At 50.3% G+C, this 22,104-nt stretch overlaps 2 protein-coding genes across 4 annotated transcripts in view; one reads left to right on the forward strand and one right to left on the reverse strand.

Annotated features, from left to right (window-relative positions):
* The window catches only part of TDRD12 (tudor domain containing 12), a 3,486,095-nt gene that overhangs the window by 3,144,727 nt on the left and 319,264 nt on the right, over nucleotides 1-22,104 (forward strand). The gene's annotated exons all lie outside the window — the stretch shown is intronic.
* SLC7A9 (solute carrier family 7 member 9) overlaps nucleotides 14,040-22,104 on the reverse strand; it is a 715,482-nt gene continuing 707,417 nt past the window's right edge. Inside the window, exon 13 of the mRNA XM_085639452.1 lies at nucleotides 14,040-14,383. Coding sequence (XP_085495578.1) covers nucleotides 14,316-14,383 — 68 coding nt within the window. The 3' untranslated portion in view covers nucleotides 14,040-14,315. The remainder of the gene's footprint in view (nucleotides 14,384-22,104) is intronic.

Below are 22,104 nucleotides of genomic sequence, written 5' to 3' on the forward strand. Positions count from 1 at the left end.
CTGTGGCAGTGTCTGGGGCATATGTGGGGTTGAGCCAGGACTCAGTGAGGAAGACAATGTTGGGTGTAAGGGTGGAGATGAGGTGCCATAATTTGGTGGAATGCTTGCATAGTGAGCGCCTGTTGAGAAGGGCTCATGCGGGTTAGTGTTTTTGTTCAAGTGGTGTGTTCGGGGTAGGGCTGGTCGGTGGACTGCTGTGTATGCTTTTGCAGGTTAAGTGGCAGTGGGTGCAAGTGAAAGGTCCTACCGTGGAACATGGGTCAGTGTGGTGGCAGTGTTTGTTGCGACGTCTGGGGTTGAGGATGTCGAGCTCAAACAACCCAAGCCAGGTTTAGCCCTATCCTCAGTGAGGTGCAGCTTGAGCCCTATAGCCCAGTGAGCTTGGGACCCACCACTCGGCATAACCCTTCTTCCACACGGACAAGTCAAGATATAATGGAGCTTGATTTATTCTCAACCTCTGATAGTGACTCAAGCCACCTTCTAGTCCATCTTTTTTTATACAAATCAGTGTTTTTACAGACATGGAACACCCATACGCAAATAGGACCTAGCCCTGCCCCACAAGAGACAGTCCACAGCCAAGTGCCAGGACAGGCCCCTTAGGAATGGGAACACAAGCAGTGCCCGCCTGGACTGGTTTAGTGGAAAATGTGATTACCTTGAATGCAGCCCTGTGATTACAAGTCTCTAAGGCTCTTCCAAGCATTCCCTCTATCACCTTTTCTGTTTCCATATATTCTTTCAAATACTTCTTGGGAATGGGCATTATGTAACCAGACAAAGTTTATGGTTTGAGGATTCCCAGTAATAGTAGACAGACCCTATAGCAATGGACATTATTCAGTTGATCATATGTGCTCTGGTGGGTCCACCATGGAGTGAACCAAGGAGTAATTATTTTAAGCTAGGCAAGGTATGCCTCAATTAATAGATCCTCTTAGAGGTGGTAAGATGGCCCCATAGTAATGGACACTACATGATGATTCATATGTGTTATGAGGGTAGTCTAGAAGATGAGCATTCTAAAAGCTGATTAAAGAAGGGAGCAGTGCAGCCCAGGAGGAGTAACCCTAAAATTACCATTCACATTTGTGCCGTTCAGACAAGAACATGGACAGTAAATTGTAAATTGATACTTGTATAGCGCACTACTCACCCGCAAGGGTCTCAAGACGCTTGTACGAATACCGCTGTGCAACCCATCCTGGCTTTCCCTGTGAGGCGTCCACTCCTGGGCACCCCCAAGGTGGAGGCCAGGCATCCTTAGCGTTGTGGGGGCTGTTGTGGAGATTAAGCAAGCTATTGCCCAGAGTCGCAGAGTGGGACTCCATGATTGGAATGGCACCGAGGCGAGAATTATCAGGTCCGTGGAATTTTTGAGCCCAAGACCCGCCGAGGCGGGGAATTGAACCCTGGTCCCGGGCTAGACCTCTGCATCAGGGTCTGCCGCTCTAATCATTGAGCCACACTTCTCCACAATTAAATTTTAATTTGGGCGAGCCTTAAACAGATTAAAATGTAGTGATAATAGTATTGTACCTTGCTGCAACAAATGTCACTATAGGACATTGATTCTTGTAATGCAAAATATAGGTAGATTAGGAATAGCTTTTATTCCAGTTGGAAGTTTATCAGTCTACCTAAGTGTGACCTAGAGTGCAATATAGTATCAGTCCCGTTGGCTGTTATGAGGGTTAGCCTTGGAGCAATAGATGAGAATTCTAATAATGATCAGGAGGCAGTAGAGCAGGCAAAAATGGCTTTTGAGAATTATATACTAAAATAGGCTTAATGTCTCTCTGTGGTTATGAAAATTAAAATAACACAAAGAACTAGGTAAATAAGACAACATAGGTAAAAAAAATAATTTGAAGTGGAGAAACAGCACAACCTTTTTACATTTGTATTCGCAATCGACAATTGAAATTGGTAGAATAATTAAGGAATGAATGGATGATAAAGTTTAGGAAAAATGTATGAGATTTAACTATATTGTGTACATTCTCCTGTTTTGTTCTGCTGACATTTCTAATTATGCATTCTCAAGAGGCTGTAGACAAAGTCTACAAAAATGTGTCCAAGCAGATTTTCAGCTTGTAGGAAGTGATTATATAGAGGCAATGCTAATATTGAGCAAGAATGAGATCCCAATAGTGACTAGTTTGTAGACAATCTCTACAGTGGTTTTGGGCTGTAGCCAGAAATTAATCAATAGATGTTAGTCATCCAATCTCAGGTGGCTAACAGGACTGTGCTGCAAAGGTGGATTGGTAGTATCCAGGGGGGGGAGGGGCATTTAAATGGCAAGTAGCAATGCTTTAATTAAATATCTTTTTTTGTGTTTGAAACTTAAAATTCGATAGAAGGATCCATTATTTTATCACCCTTCATCCATGTCTGCCCCATTATCTCCTCAGCCTTACCGAACTGAAACATACAGAAGAGCATTCCAGTAGGTTTTTGGAATTTTTGTAGATCTCAAATAAATATGGAAAATTCCTAACTACTGAACTGTGAATAAATGAAACCTCATGGAAGGCAAAGTATAATTAATCTGATAGATTTCTAGCCACAGGTTCCTTACCTTTGAATTTCCCCGGGTGTCAAACTGGATCCGGAAGATTTTTTTGTGAGCGGTACCCATGCGTACTAGTAGGTGGCATCTGTCCGCTCCGCATGGCGTCTTCCACGCCAGCAGTGACTTCCGCCTCACCTACATAGGCACCACCTCGGCTTGCAGATGTCAGTTCTTCTCTTTCCGCGCCAGCCAGTGCTGATCCGAGAGAAGAGCCACCCTTCTGTCAGTTTTTGACAGGATTTTTGCAATATTTTGATGTTCTTTTTTGATGTTTTCTCCTGGTGTGTCTAGAATGTCATTAAGGAAGACAAGTTTTAAACCCTGTGGCACCTTTCTCACTGCGCCATGTCGGTGATGGACCCGCACCTCATGTGTTTGTGGTGTTTGGAGCGCATCCGTGACTCCAAGTCGAGCTCTGACTGCCTGGCCATGGCAACAAGAGCTTTGAGGGACCGGCCCCTAAAGCTGCTAGCATTCCGGCAGGCAACTCCGTGGAAGTCATGCTCCCACTCGAGAAGCCCGAAGTCCTCTTCATCCCACTCCAAATAGTCGGGGCACATAGGTAAGTTGAAGCGTGCTTCGACTTCTACTCATCCGTTGGCCAACGCAATGAAGGAACATCGTGTATGAGGCCTGGTTCCTTGGAACCTGTGCCTGGGCCTACTCTTTGCCTCCTCAGTTTTCCGGGAGCCGGAGCGACCCCTGCTCAAATCAGAGAGTTCTGTGATGCTGTGCGTGTCGTTTTTGAGTGGCTCTCCCCCTCTGCCAGACCTTCGGGCCCCCTCAGGGTCAGAGGAAGCCCCATCTGGTTCTGCACCAGTTGCACCGGCCCGATGGCCCCTATGGATCCAAACTGGCACCGGTCATGCCATTATGATCTTGCCGATGCTGGCGGCGCCAACTCCATTTTGATCCCGATGACAGAGCCATGCTGACCAACGTTGATTCCGGCTTAAACAGCACACCCGCATTCTAGGTCAAAGCCTGAGCCCTATTCTGAAGGGCTAGGTCTTTGGGAGGAATGGGAGGGGGGTCATTGGACCCTTTAGAATACCATTATAAGCAGGATATGAACTGCTGTGAGGACCTGGGAGATGCCAACTGAGTGGACACATCTCTAGATACTGGCATGCTCTCCCCTCTGCCATGGCTAGGGAGGAGGGAGCTACATATGCAATGGTGGTGCGGAGGGCTGATGAGGTCCTAGACCTTCAGTTGCCCTCTGTGGCAGTCAAGACTAAAATCTTGACAGAGGTGTTGCAACTGGGAGTCTCCTCCTCTGAACACCTGCTCCTGTTCAAAGTAGCCCTCACTGACGTCCTTCTGAGGTCCTTGTTCGAAACCAGCACAGGGGCTCCTGTAAATAGGATGATTGCCTGCCCCCACTTCCCTGCCCCAGGGGACCCAAATTTCCCCGCCCAACACCCTACCCCAGAGAGCTTGGTGATCCAAGCCTCTACTTCCCATGGCGTGTTCCTTACTGCTCCCCCGGACAGGTAGTCCAAGAAGCTGGAAAGCTTGGAAAAGAAAATGTTTTCTTCTGCCAGTCTTGCATTGTGGTCAGTGAACACTGCATGCTTATTGGTCCCTTATTCCCATATGCTGCGGGAAACAGCTGTGCCAGTGCCGCCACAGGTCCCGGAGGAAGCCCGTGTCATTCTCTCTCAAGCTGTTACACATGGGAGGGATACAGCAAATTTCACTGTGGCTTGGACACAATTGTCTCACTGGGCAGTGCAGTTTTGTTGACGGTGGCCCTCCGATGCCACTCCTGGCTGAGAATATCTGACTTTTCAGGGGATGTCCAGGCTTCCCGTATGTACATGCCCTTCGATGGCACCCGTCTCTTTGGAGACAAGGCAGACTCTGCGCTGGGGCGCTTTAAGGGCTTCAAGGCTATGACCAAGTCCTTGGGCCTCTTGGCTGTCCCATGTCCCCAGTCTGCTATTCACGCCTTTCCTGGCCACAGAAGGGACTTTCAACTGCACCAACCATATCCCAGCTACTGAGCTGTGCAAGCTTCCCAACCTCTGTGTGGAGAAGGGCACAGTTCCTACCGGCCTCGTGAGTCAGGTAGCCAGTGGCCTTATCCAGCCACCACCCCCCAGCAACTGCAACCTCCAAACCTGCCTAATCTTTCCCTTTTAGATCATTGACATCCAGCTTGTTGCAAAATCCGCCATCCCCTCCACCACTGGCAGTCCCTAACATCAGACAAGTGGGTTCTGCAGCTCGTCCAAAAGGGCTACTCTGTCCCATTTGAGACTACACCTCCCTCCATGCCACCATCTTATGACCAGCTGATGGAGGATTGTCTGTCCCTGCTCCGGAAGAAAGTCATGGCTCGCTTGGCCAAGGGAGCCATAGAGAGGCTTCCAGTGGCAGAAGTGGGCTGTGGTTGCAATTACTGCTACTTTCTGGTCCCAAAAACGGACAAGGGCCTTCATTCTATCCTAGATCTCCGAGGCCTCAGCCACTTCCTCAAAAAGGAGAAATTCAGGATGCTCACATTGGCTCAGGTCTTGTCTACCATGGACCCTGGAGACTGATAGTAGCATTGGACCTGCAGGACGCCTATTTTCACATCCTGCCTACCCATTTGTGTTACCTGCGGTTTACAGTAGGCCGCAACCATTGTTAGTTCACTGTGCTCCATTTTGGCATTACCAGATCCCCTCGGTTGTTCACCATGGTGAAGGTGGTGGTCACAGCTCATCTGCGCAGATCAGGGGTGTAGGAAAGCAACCCTTTTGTCATTGTTACCCCCCACTTTTGCATGACTCTGATGCGTCTTTGACTGAATGTGGACTGAGTTCCTGCTAATCAGATTCCCAGTGCCTGTGTTCTCTCCCAAAACAGTACCGTTGTTACCACAATTAGCACACCTCTGGCTCACATATAAGTCCCTTATATCAGTGGTACCAAAGGCTTTGTGACCAGAGTGTGTCTCTAAGGGCAGCAGCATGCATTGTGCCACCCTAAGAGACCCCTCACCAAACACAGGCATATTGCCACTGCAACCTGCATGGTTTGGCGCAGATAAAAGTGAAGAGTCCCTGTATGCCAGGCCTACCAGCACAGCAAGAGGTATTGGTAAGTCACCCCAACAGCCGACATCATATCCCTAAGGCAGGGGCACTATATATCTGTGAGGGTATAACTGCATGAGCAGATATTTCCCTATAGTGTCTAAGTCCGTTCTTAGACATTATAAGTGCACAGTGAAGCCATACTGAGTTCATGAGCTGGGAGCTGGTCATTTCGAGTTCCACAGCTCCATGATGGCTTCACTGAATTGCCGGATGTTTGGTATCAAACATCTCAGCTTAATTTATCCACACTGATGCCAGTGGTATTTATTAGGAAATTCCTCTGAAAATATACTAACCCGCTAGTGTGTGCCTGGCTGGTCCTCACCAGCTTGCCACCTCTAGACATGTTTCTGACCCCTTGAAGTAGGAGCCTTTTGCTCTTGTGGGTCAGAGACAAGCCTGCTCTGGGTGGAGGTGCTTCACACCTGCCCCCAAGCAGTAACCGCATAGAAAGGCGATGAGCTTCAAAGGCTTCCCATCCTTTGTTATGCTGACAGGGCCTCTCCAGCTTGTGGAGATACCTGCCCCCACTGATCAAGCCCCACATTTGGCGGCAAGGTCAGCGGGAAAATTAGTAAGCAAGAGAGGTGTATCTCCTCTCAGCTAGGACCACCCCTAAGGTGCCCTAAGCTGAAGTGGCCCGCTCCTTTCAAAATATTCCATATTGTTTTGGAGGATTCTAGCTAATAGGGTTAGGGATATGCCCCCTCCCCAAAGGGAGAGGACATATAAAGGATGTAGTCACCCTAGATGTAATACTCAATTGAGGGGCGTTACAGGGATTACCCTGTAATGGCCCTCAATTGAGTATTTAGGGTTACCCCTGAACCTTCATACTCCGATTACCGACTGTAGGAGAGTAGGGTCTGCTTTCTATGTTCACCCCCACTTTTTGCTTTTGCTTTACTGGTTTTCGACTTAGATGTGGCTGTGGGCCTGCTAATCAGACCCACAGCCCTGCTGTTCTCTCTCTAAATTGATACTATGTACTTTAGGTGCATAACCCATTTGGATAGGATCACCTTATTGGCCCCTGTACAGTGTACCCTAGGTACCCAGGGCATAGGTGTACCCTAGGCCTACCAGGGGCTGCAGCATGTATTATGCCACCCCTGGCCTGGCCTTCCATTTTGACACAACTGGCTGATCACTCAGCTGGGGCAAGGTCGTGTAATCACCCCTTGCTTAGGTGTAGTATTCCTATACCCAACTTACATATAGACACATGTGTACCTATCAGCCACTCCTATGGCAGGCCTTAACAATCCTGGAGGCAGAGTGCTTGGTAACATGTGAGATGGTGCTCTCGCATGAGCTGAGCCTGTCTGCAGCTTTCGGAACCATGTCCTTATAGCTGTTCTATGATATAGCCTACCATATACTCTTAAAGTGCCTTATAATCTTAAACGGTTATGGTAACTATGGTTTGGCTTTATCGAAACATGTCGTGTAAGGTGTCTAACACTTTGGAATAATACCCCCATACCATTTCTGGACATGAGGATATTATTCCCCCCTTCTAGAGGGAAAGACATGTTAAAATCATACTTTACTGTTAGCCTCTGACCAAAGCCTCAGCATCACAAAATGGATGCTGCTGCCACGACACAAGTCTGACCTCCTGCTGCTGGGAGTGATCCCAGCCAGGGAGGCCTGGACAATAGGTTTCCTGCTTGGGGAGGTGCTAGCACCTCCCCAGACAACCTTTAGTGTATTGGGGCAGGGTGGGCTGAAAGGAATGAGACATGCCTGGGGCACACAAGGTGTTCCTTGCATAATCCAGTTCAAACCGGCGCTGGGGCACTCCAGCCCCAGCTCTGGCGCGAAACTGGACAAAGGGAAGTGGGTGTAACCACCCCCTCCCAGGTCCCACCCATAAGGCGTGACCTAGCAGGTATCCCAGCCCCCCAGATTAGTATAAGAGTGGGAGTTGGGCCTCAAGACTTTAGATTATCCTGAACCTGCAACTTGAACAGAAACTCTGGACCTTCGACATTCGACGAAAGAAGAAGACTGAAGAATCTCCCTTGTGGCCAAGGAGTGGCTACCCTGTGCAAACAGGCACCATCAAGAGACTACCCTTTGCTTTGCTAAAGTTCTACGAGGGACCGACTGCAGAGCCCGACCAGAGCCTTGACTTCCAGACTTCTCCGACCCTGATCCACATCCACAGCAGAGCTGAGATCCGTGGAGGCGACGAGAGACGTGGGACCGGCTACCTGGGAAAAGTGGCTAGTATCTTCAAGCGCAGCTTCTGAGGCACCCTCGAAGTTGTGCACCGGGGATTGAGAAGCCCCAACCCCAAGCACCATCTGCACCGAAGACCAGCCCCCCACACTCCACGAGTCCTGCGTGGGGCCCTTCTGCATTTTCCTGCTTGCCGCGTCTGTCCGGTTGCTTGCCCGCTGGCTAGTGGCCTTTGTGACGACGCATCCCGTAATCTTCAGCGCTGGTTTGGCTCCTCCAGACTGGCTCCTGCTCCTTTGAGAAAGAGAAGCACCCCAGACCTTCCTGGTCTGCACCAGAAGCAAGTCCTCCGTTCTTCGTGGGTTCCGCTTGCCAAGGCTTGGTGAGTCCTAGTCCAACTTCGACGCCGCCGACAGCAAGAACCTTCGTGGGACAGCTCGCCTCCTGGTCCTGGTCGTCCTCGACGTTCCCTGGTCCTCGTGGCTGCAGCGACAAGCTTCACCTTCACCTGCAATCTTCTCGACATCGCCTGGTTCCACGTGGTCACTGGCTAGTGACCTTGACTCTGTCCCTTCTGCTTGCAGGTCTCCTCTCTTCTTGATCCCAGCCTTGGGATCCACCGGACACTCTTCACTGACTGCCTGTCAGCAACTTTCCTTCAGGCATCCATAGAAGTCCACGACGAAACCCGACGCAAGTTCACACCTATGCACCCGCCGCCTGTGGGCTAGGTAACTTGGGTACTTCGGTGCTCACAAGGGTAGTGACTATCCTAGGGTCTAGTTTCCGAGTCTCGACTCTCTAGCTGCTTTAGAAGTGTCCTTAAACTGTTACTTGCTAACAACTACTATTTCTATCGACTTTTACGCATTACGCGCGAGTGTTTCCACTCTGCACCTGAATCCCGTGGGCCTCCCACTTCCTAACCTTTGGTAGTATAGTGTAGCCCCAGCGATGGCCTAGGCCTATCCTATTTCCGTGACAGTGGTCCTTATACCACTTACTTAGTATATGGTTTGCGTGGCCCCTAGGGCCTAACTGTATTACTTACCTGTGTGACTTAATGTATGCATAAATAAGACTGTGTTGTACTTACCTCTAATCTCATAAAGAGTGCTGAGGGTTTGACTAGAATAAATACACTTTATTTTATATATATATCTGTTGTGGTGTCCTTTCATTTCGTATTCAAGGGATTATATATGGTATCACAGCTGGCTTCACATGCCATTCAGAGTTTAGCCTAAGACTGCTCTTGTCCATGCTACCACTAGGATAGCTGGTCTATAAGGTTGACTTTACAACCAATCACCATAAGGGTATTTGGACTGATATAAGGTGTACACTAGAACTAGTGACATCATACATCAGGCCAACTTCTCACACCGACGACCTACAAAGAAGAGGACAAAGAGGAGCAGTGCAGCAGCTAAGACTGAAGACATCAACTGACTTGGCCCCAGCCCTACTGGCCTGTGAACAGTCCTCAAAGACTCTGCTAAAGAATATCAACTCGTCCCACAGTCCAGCGACCTCCAGAACCCTGGGAGGACTGCCTGCCTTTAAAAAAAAGACTCACAATATCCTGTGGACAGTGGACCTGCCCAGAAGAAGACTAACTTTAAAAGACAAAAAGCTCTGCCTGCGGAATAACGAAACCGACCACCTCTGCACCCGACGCCTACTGCCTGAGTCCAAGTGGTGCACCGGTCCAGCAAAAGATCCCCAGCGATTTTGAGCAAGAGTCACTGTTGGCTGAATCGCCCCAACTGCGACCTGCACCGGTAATCTGATTTCTGACGTCAAAGGACACCCCTGCACCCGGAGCCTCTGGGCTTTGGGAAGATTAACCCATGGTGTCCCAATGCTCCAGCACATCCCAAATTACCTGTGCAGCTGTAGGTTTTCATTGATTGGCCTCCTGGCATGAGCCTGCAGCCTTTTTCCAAGTTTGAGATCACCCATTGGTGTGCATTGGGCACCCGACACTGTGTTGGCACTCAGCACCTGTCCTCCCATGTGCTGCTGGAGGTGTAAGTTTGGTGCTCCCTTGTCACCCTCCCTTGCTTACATTAAACCCCAGAGACTGGGTTACCAAACCGTGCTATTTACCTGTAATTAGTACCACTTCGATTGCCCCCTTTATCCATTGGATAACATAAGCACCAGATCCTGAGTTTGACCTCTATACCCGGCAATCCCAGCACCGCTGGTGGTGCAGTGTAGTTACTTACCTGTACCTTGCCTGGTACTGATTCTTTATCCAGAAACTCAATATCGTTTATTTACCTACAAATTGCTGACTGGGTTTCCTCCCATAGGATAACATAGTATTGTTGAAAAATGCAGTGTCCACTTTTTTACACTGAAAAGCATTGATATTGGAAAACATATTTACATGCAACAAAGTATCTTTAGTTCAATAAAATAAATATACTAAAAGTATTATTTTTACAAACCATTGGTCTCTTATTTAGTCACTGAGTGTGTGCAATCATTTATTGCCTGTGTGTATACAACAAATCCTTAGGACTGCCCTCTGATAAACCTAACTGCTCGTCCACACTACCATGAAAGAGAGCATTAGTATTATCTACTTGAGCCTATGTAAAGCCCCTGGGAATCTAATGGACTCTGTGCACACTATTCTTTACCTTGGTATAGTATATACAGCACCAGCTTCCTACAAGGGGTGCCAGTCTTCCCCTATCTCGACACCTGACTTCTGAATGTGGGCTCATCCCAGGCTGTCGTCTCCCACCTCCAGGCATTTGCTGGGGTTCACTATCAATGTGCTGAAGTCACACCTGACTCCCTCTCAGACACTCCCTTTCATCTGAGCTGTTCTGGACACAGGACAGTTTTTGGCTTATCCTGCTGAGTGGCAAATCAAGGATATTCAGGCTATGATACTGATGTTTCAGCCTCTATCATGTATTTCAGTGAGACTGATTCTAAGGATTCTGGGCCTCATGGCCTTCTGCATCCTACTAGTGACACATGCCAGATGTTATATATGGGCTCTGCAGTGGGACCTCAAGGACCAGCATCAGGGGAATCGCTCCGACATGGTCCATATCTCGGCGAGAACTGCAAAGGACCTGCAGTGGTGGCTAACGAGCTGTGATTGGTTCACAGGCAGACCCCTCTTCCTTCCCCAACCAGATCTAATAGTAGTGACAGATGCATCACTCCTGGGATGGTGTGGCCACTTGGGAGAGGTGGGATCAGAGGACTATGGTCTCAGGCAGAATCCGGACTCCACATCAACCTGTCACAGTGCAGAGCAATCCGACTGGCATAAAACCCTTTCTACCCTCCATCAAGGAAAGACTAGTTCAAGTGTTCATGGACAACATCACCACCATGTGGTACTACAACAGACAGGGTGGGGTGGGGTCGTGGACCCTTTGTCAAGAGGCCCTGGGTGTCTGCACATGGCTGGAACAGCAGAGCATTTCTCTGGTGAATCATCACCTGGCAGGTTCTCTGAACGCCGGGCAGACAAACTCGACCCTCGATGCCTAGCGGATCACGAATAGCTTCTCCTCTCAGAGGTGATGCAAGGTCCCTTTCAACAGTCGGGAGCACTTTGGTTAGATCTGTTTGCCTCTGTCAAGAACGCTCAATGTCGTCAGCTTTGCGCCCTGGAGATTCCAAGGCAGTTCTCGCTTGTCGACGTATTTCATCTCAAGTGGAGCTCAGGCCTCCTGTATGCCTTTCTGTTCATATGACTCCTGCCCAGAGTTCTCAAGAAGATCTGGAACGACCTGGCCCAAGTCATCCTTGTGGCACAGAGAGTCTGGTATCTTGAGCTTCTGAACATGAGCATCGATCCTCCAATCAGGCTGCCCCTTCGGGAGGATTTTCTGTTACAGCAGCAAGGTCCTCCACCCGAACCTGTCAACTCTTCGCTTTCTTGTGTGGCGATTGTGCAGCTAAAGTTGATAGCTTTCGACCTTCATTCGAAAGTCTGCAGTATTATTCTGGCAGCAAGGCGTCCCACCAAGGCAGTATACGCCTGCAGATGGAAAAAGTTTGTAACATATGGTACAGGAAAGGCTATTGACCCTCTTTCTACCTCCCTTTCTAATATTTTACTTTTTATTTTGACCCTTGCCCAGCAGGGCTCTGCTCTGTACGCTCTGAAAGGGTATCTTTCAGCCTTGTCTGCCTTCTTGCGGCTGTCTGAGCAACCCTCCTTATTTAAATCTCCCATTGTAAATAGATTTCTCAAAGGTCTTGTACATATGTTCCTTCCCCTTTCATTATGCCTCTGTGAGACCTTAATTTGATTTTCAAATTTCTGATGTGTGCTCCCTTCGAGTCTTTACACAATTGTCCCCGCAAACTGTTCTCCATCAAAACAGCCATTTTTGTGGCCATTACAACAGCAGTGTAGTTCCAGTCCTAGACATCTGTCAGGCAGCAACGTGGGCGTCTCTGCACATGTTTACCAAGTATTCCTGGCTGGACAGTCGGGTCCGCTGGGATGAGCATTTTGCCTGTTTGGTCCTGGAGGACTTCGTAGTTTAATTTGTTCTGCAGATCCACCACCGGGGATGATATTACTTGGGCATCTACTCAAAGGTAAATTAATCTCCAGCTACAAGTCTCTATCAAGATGAACAAGTTACTTACCTTCGGTCACGCCTTATCTGGCAGGGTCAGTATTTAACTGCAGATTCCTTATCGACCCACCCATTCTCCCTGCTCTGCGGACAGATTTCTAGAGTCAGGGCTGATCCCTTTCAGGGCCCTAATTTGGAAATACTAGTGGCAGTGCACTTCATGGCTTTGCAATTCTGGTGTGGAAAGTGGTGAAAAGTAACTGACGTCAGTGCGCCAAGGTGGTGCCTATATAGGTGATACGGACAACACTTCCGGCACGAACAACGCCACTCGAAACCAACCAACATCACCTACCAGTGCTCATGAAAGATCTTCCGGATCCAGTCTGACACCTTGGGAAATTCAAAGGTAAGGAATCTGCATCTAGATATTGTCTCTACCAGATACGGCATTACCGAAGGTAAGTAACTTGTTCATCTCGCTTTTTTCTCACAGGACCAAGTGAACTCATTTTTAAGGGAGAGTGCAGCTAGGGGTTATGTATTGTTTTAGGCGCAGGGCAGCTGCAGGTTATGTAAAAAACATATATGAAAATATCTTATAAAACCATTGGGTATCATAAGAAGACAAAATATTTGTGTTTTTTGTATGTTTTTTCATTACATACATTTTACCACATTCTGTATAGATGACAAGATATCAATATCTGTCATTCTTGGAACGGTAGGAGTGCATAAATTAGACAGCTGTGAATATTTCAAAAGTAGATCAAACAGGAAATTATTAAGATATGGTGGAGTATAGAAATCTTTCAAAAACCACTATTTACAGGTGAAGGTGAGAATTGACGCTCAAAAATGCTCAGTGTAAGTCACACTGAGAAACCCATCCTTCGTATTACATGAGGGCTTAATAGAGGTGGAATTTAGTAATATTCCTACGTATTCTTTTTTTATTTTTTAACTAGTTTTAGCACTCTGTTTGATCTCTGCCCATGTTTGAAGTCTAAACTATGTTTGGTGGTAGTCAAGTTGATTTTAAGAGACACTTGTATGGAAAAATGATTGTATACCTCATAAATTGAGAAACATGGAGCTCGGGAGAACTCTTGCACACAATAGAATAAATTCCATACCAGACTTCAACACTGGTTGAAGGTATAACCAGGAGAATCCACTCTCCTGGCTGGAAGACCGTTGATTTGTCATTGCATTTTGAGACCAGACCTGAGTAGAGCAAACTTTCAGTTGAACTTTTGACACCTCTAAAAATGCCCATTCTCGAAAGCCCATTTTTCATTTCCATTTTTTCTTTTCTGGCGTACATGTCATTTTATCCTGGTCATTGCAGTTTGCGAAAACAAGGGTAATGTTCACAATGTTAAATGAGAGCCACATGTATCTCATGTTTGTAAATGTTGCTCAATCATTGAGCAAGTGTGCTGTGATATGCAATGTATTGCTCTGTTTTATATTTTCTTTCCTATTTCCAAATTGTATTAGAATAAACAAATAGATAAGCCTCAAGTGCAGACACCTTTCCTGAGTAGATATGACATTATCAGCATGTGAACTGAACTGAACATTACTGTCATAAGCGCTCACACGTGCATACAAATGTTTGATTTATTTAAGTAAAAGCTTTCTTTACACGATTTATGTAAATTATATTCCAAAAATTGGTTTATGCATGTCCAGCAGTGCAACATTAGAAACCTTAAACAATGGCATTCTGTATATGTAACATTTTATGTTAAAGTTACTACAAAAAACAAAAAGATTAAACTAGAGCCACAGAGATGTCAAGTTTCATACATATAACATATAAAATAATGCAGGCTGTTACTTCACATATAAATTACAAAGGGTTAGAGAAGCACACTTTCACTCTTCAACTTCTTCCTCTGGTGGAACCACTTCCATGATCATCTGGAGATACATAGTGATGGGTTCTGAAAGAAAGAAAAGAATCAATCTTCATCTTAAATATACCTACATATGTTTAACAATTAATTGTCCTAATTTTAATGGATTTTACATAGTTTTTGGATCAATCAGTTGTTAATTTCAGTTCAAGCACTAAAGATTTGTGTGGCATAAGTGCTTCAATTAGTTAGTTCTTTCACTACTAATATTTCCCAGGCTCTTAGTATCCCTGACATGGTTTGGGTGGGCAGGTGCTCTCCCAGTTCTATGGCACATGTTCTGTTTCTTCCAGCATCAGGGCAATAGATGGATCTTTCAATCCCAGTAGCCTTCTGTGATCCGATATGCCAGCATCCTCCTTTTCATATGTAACACTTTTTTTCCGTATGTTTAAAGCTTAGTGCTTGACCCCCAAAAATGTGTACAATCTGCTATATTCCTACGTCTCCTTAAGCATTAGTCAGACATATTTTTATACATCTTGTGACAATTGAAGCGTGCATAGTTATTGCCCCCAAAATGCGCACATATGTCTACACCTTACCCAAACGTTCATATATTTCCAAATCTTATTAATCTGAAAGAAACACGTAGTGATAGATTCCTTACCTTAGAATAACCCCCAGGCGTCAGACTGGAACCGGAAAGTTTTCGTCAGCAGTACCCCTACGCGTCGGTAGGCGGCGTCGTGCGGCTCCGCGTGCATCGTTTGCAGCGCCGGGATGCCGTCGCTGGAGCTACTTAGATGCGCCCACGCGCGCTGACGTCAGTTCTTTCTTTTTTGCGCCAGCAAGCGCAGATCCGGGAAGAGCAAGTACCCCCAGTCACTTTTTGACTGAGTTTTTTCGAGGCCTTTTGTCTCAATTTCTTCGAGTCAATCGACTCCTGGTGTCGTAGGGATGCCCGGCTTTAAGAATTGTGGGGACGGTCAATGCATGATGTCAGTAACGGATCCACACCGCGTGTCTCTCTACTGCCTGGGGCGCAACCACGACTCCAAGTCGGGCCATGGCACCGAAAACTTTGCAGGAGCGATCCCGAAAGTTGCTGGAAGTCCGGCAGTCTGCTCCGCGCCACTCAAGGTCCCGGTCCCGTGGGAGGTCGAGGGACCGGTCGCGGAGCCGTCAACATCTTTCCTCTGGATCTAAGTCTTCGCACTCGGGGTCAGGTAAGTTGAAGCATTCCAAAAAGAAGTCGAAGAGGCGTTGTCGCTCCTCGACTTCCCCTCCCCCGGCGCGCGACGTGGCTGAGGGTGGTGCCACCCCCGCGGCGGAGCCTGCGACGTCGCCGCCGGCCTACCCACCCTTTCCGGGTCCGTCGGCGACGCCTGCTCAGATGCAAGAGATTCTTGCTGCCATGGCCTGACTCTTTGGGCCGTCTGGCCCTGTCGGTGCGCCTACAGGCCCTGTGGGCCCGACCGGTGGATCCGGCCCTGGTTCTGCAGGACCCCAGTTAGTACCCCAGTTAACGCCGGTTGACCTTGTAACACCTCTACCGACGTCGCCCGCTCCTCGGAACACCATCATCCCCAGTTTCAGCCCTGAACCGGACACGGGCCGGATCGACGCTGTTCGGCATCGATCCCGATGGGGCCTTTTTTCCCCTATGTCCATCATCCTTATTTTCAGCCTGTTTCGCAGACTTCGGAGGAAGGGGAGGACTGGAAGGGGTCTGAGGACCATCTCACACAACAGTGTGATTATGATCCGGACTGGGTAGAGGATTTGGGGGATGCCAGTGGTCTTGACAACTCACCTGACCTTGGCATGCTGTCTCCTCCTACCGTGGCTACGGAGGAGGGAGCCAGTTACGCAGTGGTAGTATGTAGGGCAGCTGAGGCCCTCCACCTCGAACTCCCTACGGTGACCGTCAGGACTAACCTCCTGACAGAAGGGCTTCAGCCTGCGGCAACCTCTTCGGAGCCCTTGTGTCCTTTTAATGACGCACTTTCTGACGTCCTTTTGGGCACTTGCTCCAGGCCCAACACAGGGGCACCTGTGGACAGGAACAGGAACCTGGCCCCCTGCCATCGCCCGGCTCCGGGCGACCCCCTCTTTCTCTCCCAACATCCCACTCCCAAGAGCTTGGTTGTCCAAGCCTCTGCTTCAAAGAGCGCGTTCCCTTCCACACCCCCGGATAGGAAATCCAAGAAGCTGGAGCAACTTGGCAAGAAGCTGTTTTCTTCTGCCAGATTAGGGTTGCGGTCAGTGAACACCACATGCCTCTTGGGCCGTTATTCCCAATCTCTTTGGGATACGGTTGCGCAGGTGCTGCCCAACTGTCCGGAGGAGGCACGGTCAGTACCCGCCCAAGCTATTGCAGCTGGGAGAGACGCATCAAAATTCACTATTCATTGTGGGCTTGATACCGCCGACACGCTGGGCAGGGCGATTTCCACGACGGTGGCGCTTTGGCGCCATGCCTGGCTGAGGACAACTGGCTTCTAAGGTGATGCCCAGAACACTTTGATGGACATGCCCTTTGATGGCATTCGCCTTTTTGGCAATAAGGCGGATAGTGTGCTGGAGCATTTTAAGGACTCGCGGGCTACGGCCAAGTCCTTGGGCCTGTCGGCCACTCGCTCTCCTCTGCCTTCAGTTTTTTGCTCCTTTCGTGGCCACGGAAGGGGTGCCCAAACACGTTCGTTACAGAGTCAAAGCCCTGCGCAGCAACATCCTCAGCGCTGCCGCGGACGTGGGAACAGTCGAGGCGGTTCTGGGGGCCAGCAGGCGCGTCACTCTACCTCCACCCCGCAGCATCCACTGCAAAGCCTTCCTAGTCCCACCTTTCAGGTCCATATAACGCCAGTGGGCGTAAGGATTCGCCATCATCTCCCCCACTGGCGCAACATCACCTTGGACTAGTGGGTGCTGCAAATTGTCCGAAGGGGCTATTCCCTCCCCTTCGAGTCTTCCCCTCCAGCCATGCCACCTCAGTACCACCGCATATCGGGGAACCATATTGCGCTTCTTCAATAGGAAGTCACAGCCCTCTTGGCCAAGGGGGCCATTGAGCACGTTCCTGGGCCAGAAGTAGGTCGTGGTTGTTATTCCCACTACTTTCTGGTCCCCAAGAAGGACAAGGGCCTGCATCCTATCTTAGATCTCCGGAACGTCAATCGCGTCCTCCGGCAGGAGAAGTTCAAGATGCTCACACTTGTTCAGGTCTTGTCTGCCCTTGACCCACCACAAGACTGGATGGTAGTGTTGGACTTGCAGGACGCTTACTTTCATATCCCCGTCCTGCCGGCCCACCGGCGTTACCTGCGGTTCACGGTAGGCCACGAGTACTTTCAGTTCACCGGAGGCCACGAACACTTTCAGTTCACCGTGCTCCCCTTTGGCCTTACCAGCGCCCCTTGGGTGTTCACGAAAGTGATGGCAGTTGTCGCAGCTCATCTGCGCCAATCAGGGGTTCCAGTCTTCCCCTATCTCGACGACTGGTTGTTGAATGCGGGCTCGCCCCAGGCAGTCGTCTCCCACCTCCAGACTATGGCCGACCTCCTGCATTTGCTGGGGTTCTCCATCAACGTGCCAAATTCGCACCTGATTCCCTTTCAGAAGCTCCTCTTCATCGGAGCATTTCTGTACTCTGCGTAGTTTCGGGTTTATCCTCCCGAGCAGCGAATCTGGGATATTCAGGCAATGATTCCGATCTTTCAGCCTCTATCCCAGGTTTCGGTCAGGATGACCCTCCGGCTACTGGGCCTGATGGCCTTCTGCATCCTGTTAGTGGATCATTCCAGATGGCATATGCGGGCTCTGCAGTGGGACCTGAAGTTCCAGTGGGCACAGCATCAGGGCAACCTGTCCGATCACGTCCAGATCTCGGAGGGCACTGCACGACAATTGCAGTGGTGGCTCACGAATCGCAATTGGGTAAATGGCAGATCCCTCTCCCTTCCCCAACTGGAACACTCAGTCCCGGCTCCATATCAACCTTCTGGAGCTTCAGGTGATCAACTTGCACTGAAGGCATTCCTTCCTTCTGTCAAGGAGAAAGTAGTGCAGGTGTTGACAGACATCACCACTGTCATGTGGTGCTGCAACAAACAGGGCGGGGTGGGGTCGTGGACCCTATGTCAGGAGGCTCTGCACCTCTGGACATGGCTGGAACATCAGGGCATTTCCCTGGTGGTTCAACACTTGGCAGGTTCTCTGCAATCAGAAATAAGAAAGAGAAGGCTCCACTCACAGACCACTATGGGAAACTCAAACATGACTGCAATGAATTTAAATGGTTCATATTAGAGAACATTACAATCAACAGGAGAGGAGGAGATCTCACTAACAGAAGGAAACCACGTGAACAGTGGTTTATGTGTTATCTAAACACAGTAGACAGGGGCTTAAACTCCAAGGAAGACTGGATGAGCATCATTATTAGATAATAGACATTAGACACTGCCATTGACTCAATGTAGGCACAGACAGTCTGATTATAGGGACTGCGTAGTGATGTGACTCAGAGATTTCTCTTGAATCTTTAAGCCTTTGGAGTCTCTGATACCATCTGACTCGCATACCGGATTTTGTGTTGCCTCTAATACAGCTGGCCCAACCATTATGCATTACTGGGAGGTCCCCGACTAAGTTAGGAAGCCCGGTTTTTCAAACACAGGGAGGGATAGTTTTCCATCTCCTCTCTCTTATATACAAATAAAATACTGAAATAGTCGTTTCATATTCTAAAATCGCTGGGAGATATAGTAGTCACGACCTTAAAGAACACAACTTGAACCCGCTTTAGATTAGGAGGTAGAGTGGAACAGAATGATGCAAATGCTAGCGTGATAACAATAAAGACTAATGTTCGTGCATTGAACGATAAAACTTTACAGTAAAAAGTAGAATTCTGTACCTATAAGCAAATTGCAGAACAAACGCGTAAAGTTTTCAATTGAAACTTCTTTTTCAAAAAAACGCGTAAAGAAAAGCCACTAGAAGGCTATGGTTATAGTAGCACCAATAGGATTGAGCTTAGCAATATAACATCTGAAAGAAGCACGTTAGTTAGATTCCTCACCTTAGAATATCCCCAGGCGTCAGACTGGATCCGGAAGATTTTTCGTCAGCAATACCCCTTGCGCGTCGCTAGGCGTCGTCTGCGGCTCCGCGTCCGTCGTCGGCGTCGTGCGCCGGAATGACGTCGTCGGAGTACTTAGACGCCACCCTCGCGCGCTGACGTCAGTTCTTCTTTTTTCCGCGCCAGTAAGCGCAGATCCGGGAGAGCTACCCCTTTAGTCACTTTTTGACTAACTTTTTCGATCCTTTTTGATCTTGTCTCGACTCCGGTGCCGGTAGGATGCCTGGTTTTAAAGCCTGTGCTGACTGTAGCCGCTTGATGTCGGTTACGGACCATCACCGCCGGTGCCTTTACTGCTTGGGCCTCGACCACGACGCGGCGTCGTGTTCGGACTGCAAGGCCCTGACCTCGAAGGCTAGACGGGAGCGGTCCCGTAAGCTTCTCGAGATTCGCCACTCGGCTCCGCGCCCCTCTCGATCCCGGTCCAGGAGGAGGTCCAAGGATCGGTCGCGGAGCCGCAGCCGACGTCATCATCGGTCGTCGGGATCCAAGTCTTCGGGTAAGTCGAAGCACTCCAAGAAGTCCAAGAGGCAACACCGCTCTTCGGACTCCCCTTGCCGGTCGCGCGACTCGGCCGAGGGTCAGGGTGGTTCCACCCCCGCGGCTCCGGCGGAGCCGCAGGCGCCGCGCAAGTCCACATACCCACCGGTCCCTGGGACTGACGCGACGCCGGCGGAAGTCAGTGCCTTCCTCTCGGCCATGAGGAACCTGGCTCCGCCGTCGACGCCCGCTGGCGCGCCTTCGGGCCCCGCGGACCCGACTGGGCAACCTTGCCTGCCGGCGGCTTCGGCCCCGGTGCCGTCGACGGCTCCGGCCTCGACGCCGCAAGAGCCCGAGGGACCCGTTCCCGAGTCCCCGCCGACGCCGGTCGACCTCGTCACGCCTCCTCCGCCAGCGTCGACACCGGTACCACCTCCGACGCCGACTCCGCTCGACGTCGAGCCCCGGTCCGGGCCCGGCGCCGATACGGCGTCGATGGCCGCCGCGTTCGGCGCCGCTGGAGACACATTTTGTCTATCGCCCGGCTCCGATCCTTCCTCCTGCATACCAGGAATCGGATGATGGGGGCGAATGGGAGGGATCCGAGGATCCTATGGCCGCTCAGGCTCAACTGTCACAGGACTGGGCAGATGAACTGGGGGAGGCCAGTGGTCTGGATACCTCTCCGGACACTGGATTCATCTCTCCTCCGACTGTGGCTTCGGAGGAGGGTGCTGCTTTCTCTGTGGTGCTGCGCAAGGCGGCCGCAGCCCTTGGGCTCGAGCTACCTGCCGTGGCTGTGAGGACTAACGTCCTCACTGAGGTGCTTCAGTCTGCAGCAAGCTCCACTGAGCCTCTGCTGCCATTCAATGAGGCCCTCACTGACGTTCTGCAGGGCACCTGGTCCAAGCCCTCCACAGTTCCTCCTGTGGATAGGAACGTCGCCAGGCGCCACCGACCTGCTCCGGGCGACCCCAGTTTTCTGTCCCAACACCCTACCCCCGAGAGCCTGGTTATCCAGGCTTCTACCTCCCAATCCTCCTTCCCGACCGCACCGCCGGACCGGGATTCCAAGAGGCTGGAACAGTTCGGCAAAAAGCTGTTCTCCTCCCTTAGCTTGGGTCTGCGGTCTTTGAACACCGCCTGCCTCTTGGACCGTTATTCCCACTCTCTGTGGGATACGGTGGAGGACGTGCTGCCCCTGTGTCCGGAGGAGGTCCAGACACGACTTACCCAGGCTCTGGCCGATGGGAGGGATGCAGCGCGACATGCTATCCGATGTGGGCTTGACACTGAGGACTCGCTGGGTAGGGCGATTTCTACCTCAGTGGCGCTCAGACGTCACGCCTGGCTGCGGTCCACATCCTTTTCGGGCGATGTCCAGAGCGCCCTCATGGACATGCCCTTTGATGGCACTCGCCTTTTCGGCGAGAAAGCGGACAGTGCGCTGAATCGCTTTAAGGACTCCCGGGCTACGGCCAAGTCCTTGGGCCTCTCGGCCCCGCGGTCGCAAACTTCCGCCTTTCGCCTCTTTTGTGGCCAAGGAAGGGGTGCCTCCTCACGTGCGCCTAGCCACCAGCCGCAGAACCAACCTGCGCGCGGTCGCGGACGTGGTTTCCGCCGAGGCGGTTCTGTAGGACGACGCGGTCAGCCCACATCCACCCCGGCAGCATCCGCCTCAAAGCCTTCCTAGTCCGAGCTTTCAGGCCCATTCCACGCCAGTGGGCGGCAGAGTTCGCCATCACCTGCTCCACTGGCGGTCCATCACATCGGACAGGTGGGTGCTGCAAATCGTCCGAAGGGGCTACTCCCTCCCCTTCGAGACGACCCCTCCAGCCATGCCACCGCAGCACCACCGTATCTCGGGGGATCATTTGAATCTTCTCCACGAGGAAGTTTCGGCCCTCTTGGCCAAGGGGGCCGTCGAGCGCGTTCCGAGCCCAGAAGTAGGTCGTGGTTGTTATTCCCACTACTTTCTGGTTCCCAAGAAGGGCAAAGGGGGCCTACGCCCTATCTTGGACCTCCGGAACGTCAATGCCTTCCTCCGGAAGGAAAGGTTCAAGATGTTAACTTTGGCTCAGGTTCTAGCTGCCCTAGACCCTGGAGACTGGATGGTAGCGTTGGACTTGCAGGACGCATATTTCCACATCCCCGTCCTGCTGGCCCACCTTTCAGTTCACCG

This window comes from Triturus cristatus, chromosome 12 (assembly GCF_964204655.1).
Source record: "Triturus cristatus chromosome 12, aTriCri1.1, whole genome shotgun sequence".
NCBI classification, from domain to species: Eukaryota; Metazoa; Chordata; class Amphibia; order Caudata; family Salamandridae; genus Triturus; species Triturus cristatus.